General features: G+C 44.1%; 1 protein-coding gene across 1 annotated transcript; it reads left to right on the forward strand.

The window, feature by feature from the left end:
- Positions 1-1,199: 1,199 nt before the first annotated feature.
- sod2 (superoxide dismutase 2, mitochondrial) lies at positions 1,200-6,644 on the forward strand. Its single transcript, XM_055885846.1, has 3 exons — positions 1,200-1,286; positions 2,689-2,794; positions 6,249-6,644. The coding sequence occupies exons 1-3, from the start codon at positions 1,200-1,202 to the stop codon at positions 6,392-6,394; spliced, it is 339 nt and encodes a 112-aa protein (XP_055741821.1). The 3' UTR covers positions 6,395-6,644.
- Positions 6,645-6,951: the final 307 nt, after the last annotated feature.

Consider the following 6,951-nt stretch of genomic DNA (forward strand, 5'->3'; position numbering starts at 1 on the left):
GACGACTTGGTTTAAAGTTAATTTTAGAATATTTGGGCATGACATTTAGTTTTTGCTAACTGGGGGACATTGAATTACATTGTTTTTTTAATTGCTGGTAATTGCTGGTGGCAGTGGTTAACCATAGAATGGATTGCAGTCTTTCCTTGTCCATAAGAAACCAACATGTAAATATGTCATTCATTTGGGTAAGCTCTCCCTTTAAAATATGACCATAGAAAATCCTGCCTCGAGGTACAGTAGTTCTCCAAGAGGGTTGGGTTGGCCTCCCATGCGCCCACCCCTGAACTGTTTCCCAAATACTGTGGGTTTGAATATGTTCATGTGACAAATTACCCCACATTCAAGAAAAATCGAATGAATACCATGCCATCATCTTACTCTATAGGCAAGATATTTTGCATTTATGCCTATCGTTTCTGCTTAGCAGCTTGTGCACAGTACTGAAACGACAAAACAGGATATTTGAGGCAAGGGGCACGTCAATATAGCCTAATCTCATTTTATGACGTAGCATATATTCAACACTGTCCATACATTTTTTGAAAAAATGCATAGCCTTCATTGAACTTTTTACGTGTATTTTTTAAATGTATTTTCAAAGACACAAGTAGGCATATCAGATTTCAAAATACCTAATTACACCAGCAAAATTAGTAAGAAGGGAAATAATAGAGACGGAGGTGTGGGTCATGAAAGAAGATGGTGGACAAGGAAAAAAGGAAGAAAAGGTACATATTATGAATAAAAATGGAATGGCGGATTGCAGAAGCCTTCTGGAAGCTCTGGTGAAGGAGAAAGGAGGAGAAAAGTTGAATATGTTTTGATGGAATATTTTATTTATTTAACTAGGCAAGTCAGTTAAGAACAAATACTTATTTACAATGACGGCCTAGGAACAGTGGGTTAACTGCCTTGTTCAGGGGCAGAACAACAGATTTTTACCTTGTCAGCTCAGGGATTCAATCTAGCAACCTTTCAGTTACTGGCCAAACGCTCTAACCACTAGGCTACCTGCCGCCCCAGGTGGAAGTCAGTTAAGAATAAATTCTTATTTACAATGACGGCCTACCGGGGAACAGTGCATTGTTCAGGGGCAGAACGACAGCTTGGGGATTCAATCCAGCAACCTTTCGGTTACTGGCCCAACGCTCTAACCACTAGGCTACCTGCCACCCCAAATTACCCCAAACGAGAGTATGGATGTATTGCCTGCGGTGAGGACAGCCAAGTTTCGGCCTCGTCCCGAGGATGAAAAGGATGATTCTGATTCTGACCCAGTGAGAGTGAGGTTTATGGAGTTAATGGATCCTTGCATTTTGTATATGTGGTGTCAGGTTGGGTGGAGAAGAGGTTGGGGAATGTTGAGTTGGTGAGAGTAACTCTGAGGGGATTGGTGATGATTTATTGTGATTCTTCAGTCCAGAGGGAGTGGGCGCTCAGGATCACGCGATTAGGGACAAGAAATGTGGCATGGTTTGCTCCCCGGAGCAAGGTGCTGTGGAAAGGAGTGATCACGGGGTGGCATTAAGTGTTGAGGAGGATCAGTTGAAATTGAAGATTCCCGGTGTCTGTGATGTCAACCATTTGGTGTGATGGAGATCCGGTGGAGAGCGTGGGGAAACAGAGAAGGTATTGTCCGTCCTGCTGAATTTTGATGTAGAATCTTTGCCTGACAAGGTCAAGTTAGGAAATGTAAGTTATCCCATGAGAGCTTTTGTTACGAAAATACTATGATATTTTAGGTGTCAAGTTTATGGACATGTTGTAGCACTGTGTAGGAGGGAGATTCCTGGATGTGAGAAGTGTGCAGAAGGGCATGAGACGAATTAATATGTAGTATTGGTGGAGAAAGTTGTGTGTGTTTAGTTGTGGGGGGCCCATAGGGCTGGAGATCGGAGGTGAGAGAAAGGCAAGTTGAGGTTGCCAGGGTTAGAGTAGTACAAAAAGGGTTGTATGCTGAAGAAGTGAAGAGAGGGGTAGAGGATGATGGTTATAGGGTGAGGAATATTGAGCGGATTCCTGAGTAGACAGAGACCAAGAGAGAGTGATGGGAAGAATATGTGTTTAGAGAGAGGGCTAATTGTTGGCAGGGCAATTTTCTATTTTTCCCAATTTTGTATTACCATATCATGAATTTAATGCAGGTAGGCCGTGAATGGCCTCACACACCAGTACAGTAGGTGGCGGTGTATGCACTTAAGTTGGATGCGATCTGCCTTCCAAATCCTAAAGAAGAAGAATCTGCCCAGTTTAAGGTGGGGTGGCAGAAAATGATGGATCTCCCTTGTGAAGCTGCCTTGGCAATTCTTGCGATGTAGAATTGTTGGCGCATTAAAGTTCTTGCTATTCGAAGTCGCCACAGAACAATGAGACAGATATTTCACCCAATATGGTAGTGAGAGGAAGCCCACTGGCCGACAGTGGGAGAAGATGGGACGAGATTGATTTTTGGCCGATATTCTTCACATTTTCTAATCGATAAAACATTTGATCTCAGTAGCAAGAACAATATGTTATGAACAGAGTGGACTAAGCTTTGTAGATTTTACCCTTTGCAAAAAATTCGCGTTCTTTAGAAGAAGTGCAAAGGCGAATTGAGTTATTGCACACGCTCTCTTCACATAGGTGGGGTTCACTATGTTTGTTCCCATTGGAAACGACAGGCTGTGGTCTATCTTGGTTTAGTTCTACAAATCTTTGGTATGGATATGGCGTCGCAGCAGCGCATCAAAGCTCTCTGCTCACAACCCTACAGTGCTGAAGAAGGGGCGGGACGAGTTCACATCAAAGAGTATGTTAACATACTAGCAGAGATGCTAGGCTACCTCACTTTGTCACCTCAGAATCCCATCCATTTCAATTACTATCCATGCAAACCATTTTGAGCAACCATGTTTCATGTTTTGAACTAACCAGATAGCGTTTCAACATCTTCAGAACTAACCAGATAGCGTTTCAACATCTTCAGAAAACGGGGGAACTTCGCATGAATCACTACTTTATGCTTTATGTGCCTATGCCATCAGCCAGGTAGCTGGAATGTTAGATGTGTTGAAGTCATTTGAAAGCTAGAATAAAAGTAGCATTACACAGTATTTAAAATAAAAAAAGTGTCAACCAGTTATTGCCACGAGTTCACCTGTAAAGTTCTATTATGGACTAGTTTGGTAAGTAAACGTGGAAAATGCAACTTGGGTAAAGAAAAAAAAGCAAAGCTAAACAAAAACTGCTTGCTTGGTGGGCAAACAATGAAAGAACGCCACCTGCTGGAGGGAGACAGATTTCCCCGAATTGGGCCTCTTTGGTCAAACTCATTCCACAAAGGGCTGAGTGTCTGCTGGTTTTAATTGAAAGCGAAAACTAGTAGACACTAGGCCCTCCATGGAATGAGTTTGTACCCCTGCTGTTCTCCTATAGAGCTCCATTTTTATGGAATGGTCTGCCTACCCATGTGAGAGACGCAGACTCGGTCTCAACTTTTAAGTCTTTACTGAAGACTCATCTCTTCAGTGGGTCATATGATTGAGTGTAGTCTGGCCCAGGAGTGTGAAGGTGAACGGAAAGGCTCTGGAGCAACGAACCGCCCTTGCTGTCTCTGCCTGGCCGGTTCCCCTCTCTCCACTGGGATTCTCTGCCTCTAACCCTATTACAGGGGCGGAGTCACTGGCTTACTGGTGCTCTTTCATGCCGTCCCTAGGAGGGGTGCATTACTTGAGTGGGTTCAGTCACTGACATGATCTTCCTGTCTGGGTCCCCCCCCCTTGGGTTTTGCCGTGGCGGAGATCTTTGTGGGCTATACTCGGCCTTGTCTCAGGATGGTAAGTTGGTGGTTGAAGATATCCCTCTAGTGGTGTGGGGGCTGTACTTTGGCAAAGTGGGTGGGGTTATACCCTTCCTGTTTTGCCCTGTCCGGGGGTATCATCGGATGGGGCCACAGTGTTTCCTGACCCCTCCTATCTCAGCCTCCAGTATTTATGCTGCAGTAGTTTATGTGTCGGGGGGCTAGGGTCAGTTTGTTATATCTGGGGTACTTCTCCTGTCTTATCCGGTGTCCTGTGTGAATTTAAGTATGCTCTCTCTAATTCTCTCTTTCTCTCTCGGAGGACCTGAGCCCTAGGACCATGCCTCAGGACTACCTGGCATTATGACTCCTTGCTGTTCCCAGTCCACCTGGCTGTGCTGCTGCTCCAGTTTCAACTGTTCTGCCTGCGGCTATGGAACCCTGACCTGTTCACCGGACGTGCTACCTGTCCCAGACCTGCTGTTTTCAACTCTCTAGAGACAGCAGGAACGGTAGAGATACTCTTAATGATTGGCTATGAAAAGCCAACTGACATTTACTCCTGAAGTGCTGACTTGCTGCACCCTCGACAACTACTGTGATTATTGTTATTTGACCATGCTGGTCATTTATGAACATTTGAACATCTTGGCCATGTTCTGTTATAATTTCCACCCGGCACAGCCAGAAGAGGACTGGCCACCCCTCATAGCCTGGTTCCTCTCTAGGTTTCTTCCTAGGTTTTGGCCTTTCTAGGGAGTTTTTCCTAGCCACCGTGCTTCTACACCTGCATTGCTTGCTGTTTGGGGTTTTAGGCTGGGTTTCTGTACAGCACTTTGAGATATCAGCTGATGTAAGAAGGGCTATATAAATACATTTGATTTGATTTGATATACCATCTAGTCCTCACCCATCTGGAAAGGAAATGGGTGGAACTATAATCTTTGGGGGGCGGCAGGTAGCCTAGTGGTTAGAGCGTTGATCCAGTAACCAAAAGGTTGCTGGATCAAATCTGAGCTCACAAGGTAAAAATCTTTTCTGCCCCTGAACAAGGATGTTAACCCACTGTTCCCTGGTAGGCTGTCATTGCAAATAAGAATTTGTTCTTGCCTAGTTAAATAAAGGTTTAGAAAAAACAATGATATATTTAAACGATCAGGCCCGAGGGGGTGTTAAACCACGGCTAAGGGCTGTTCTTGCGCGCAACGCAGATGCCTGGACACAGCCCTTAGCTGTGGTATATTGGCCATTTATCACAAACCCCCGAGATGCCTTATTGCTATTATAAACTGTTTACCAACGTAATTAGAGCAGGAAAAATAAATGTTTTGTCATACTCGTGGTATACGGTCTGATATACCACGGCTGCCAGCCAATCAGCATTCAGAGATTGAACCACCCAGTTTCTAATTGTATTTTGTATTTCAAACGTTGTGTAAATTCCCGGTTTCAACTGTACCAGGCAGATGGCAGGCAGCGTGTGTGGGTGAGCGGTTTGCTGACATCGATGTTGTGAACAGAGTCCCCCATGGTGGCGGTGGGGTTATGGTATGGGCAGGCATAAGCTACGGAATGCACAGAGATACCGCGACGAGATCCCGAGGCCCATTGTCGTGCCATACATCTGCCGCCATCACCTTACGTTTCAGCATGATAATCAAGGCCCCATGTTGCAAGGATCTGTACACAATTCTTGGAAGCTGAAAATGTCCCAGTTCTTTCATGGCTTGCATTCTCACCAGAAATGTCACAAATTTAGCATGTTTGGGATGCTCTGGATCGATGTGTACGACAGCGTGTTCCAGATCCCGTCCATATCCAGCAACTTTGCACAGCCATTGAAGAGGAGTGGGACAACATTCTTCAGAAAAGTTGTGGTCATAAGCACATCCTTAAAAACATAGATGCTGGGCTAATAAGAATACTAGTGTAGAACAAGAAGGCCTGCACACTGTTAAGGCTCCCAATTCACCACTTTATTGACAACGTTTCCATCTGAAACGGATCTTTGTCAGGTCAAACACTGAGTGTTCACATCCCAAAATATACACATTTCACCTAACATGACCATTGCGGACATGATGTATGGTGGGTGCAACATTCTACAGGCCACAATCAACAGCCTGATCAACTATGTGAAGTAGATGTGTCACGCTGCATGAGGCAAATTGTGGTCACACCAAATACTGACTGGTTTTCTGATCCACGCCCCTACTTTTTTTATCCCCCTTGGTCACAGATACTTTATCTGTATTCCCATTCATGTGTTATCCATAGATTAGGGCCTAATGAATTTATTTCAATTGACTGATTTCCTTATATGAATTGTAACTCAGTAAAATCGTATAAATTGTTCCGTACATTTTGTTTTTGTTCAGTGTAATAACCATATGGATATGTGGCCTGTTCAAATACTTTGAAGCTGCATCATTATTTTACTTAAAGTAATTTTTTTTATCCTCAGGTTTGATCCCTCTGCTGGGTATTGATGTATGGGAACATGTCTACTATCGCCAGTACAAGAACGTCCGACCCGACTACGTCAAAGCCATCTGGAACGTCATTAACTTGGAGAACGTGAGCGAGCGCGTCCAGTCTGCCAAAAAGTAGACTATTCCCCCTCAGAACACACACACTAGCACTTCCTCTCTGCCCCAAACCTTATCCCCTCAGACCTTAACTCCCTTAATGGCTTCAAAAATATATTCATAACCCAAATGAAGATGGCTGTCACATACTGTACCATGTAGGTGTCAGATGTCCAGAGAACATTTTAAGTCTGCAAAGCTTTTTGTCTGACTGTGCTGCACCAATATTAGGCAAATGTGTTTGATGTAACATGATAAAATATTTCATTTGAGTTGTATCTGTTTGTTGTTTTTGTTTAAAGGTCAGTGTAACTCACTTACATGTAGTGTCTAGGTTGCAGGTAGCCTAGCAGTTAGTGTTGGGCCAGTAACCAAAATGTTGTTCGAATCCACGAGCCGACAATGTGAAAAATCTGTCGATCTGTTCTTGAGCAAGGCACTTAACCCTAATTGCTCCAGGGTCGCCGTCAATGGTTGATCCCTGGAAGTGACCCCACTCTCCAAGGCTGTCTCAGGGACAGTTAGGGTATGCTAAAAATACATTCCATTACCCACTAATACGTGCAGTGAAACAAGACA

Source organism: Salvelinus fontinalis, chromosome 27, assembly GCF_029448725.1.
Source record: "Salvelinus fontinalis isolate EN_2023a chromosome 27, ASM2944872v1, whole genome shotgun sequence".
Classification (NCBI taxonomy): Eukaryota; Metazoa; Chordata; class Actinopteri; order Salmoniformes; family Salmonidae; genus Salvelinus; species Salvelinus fontinalis.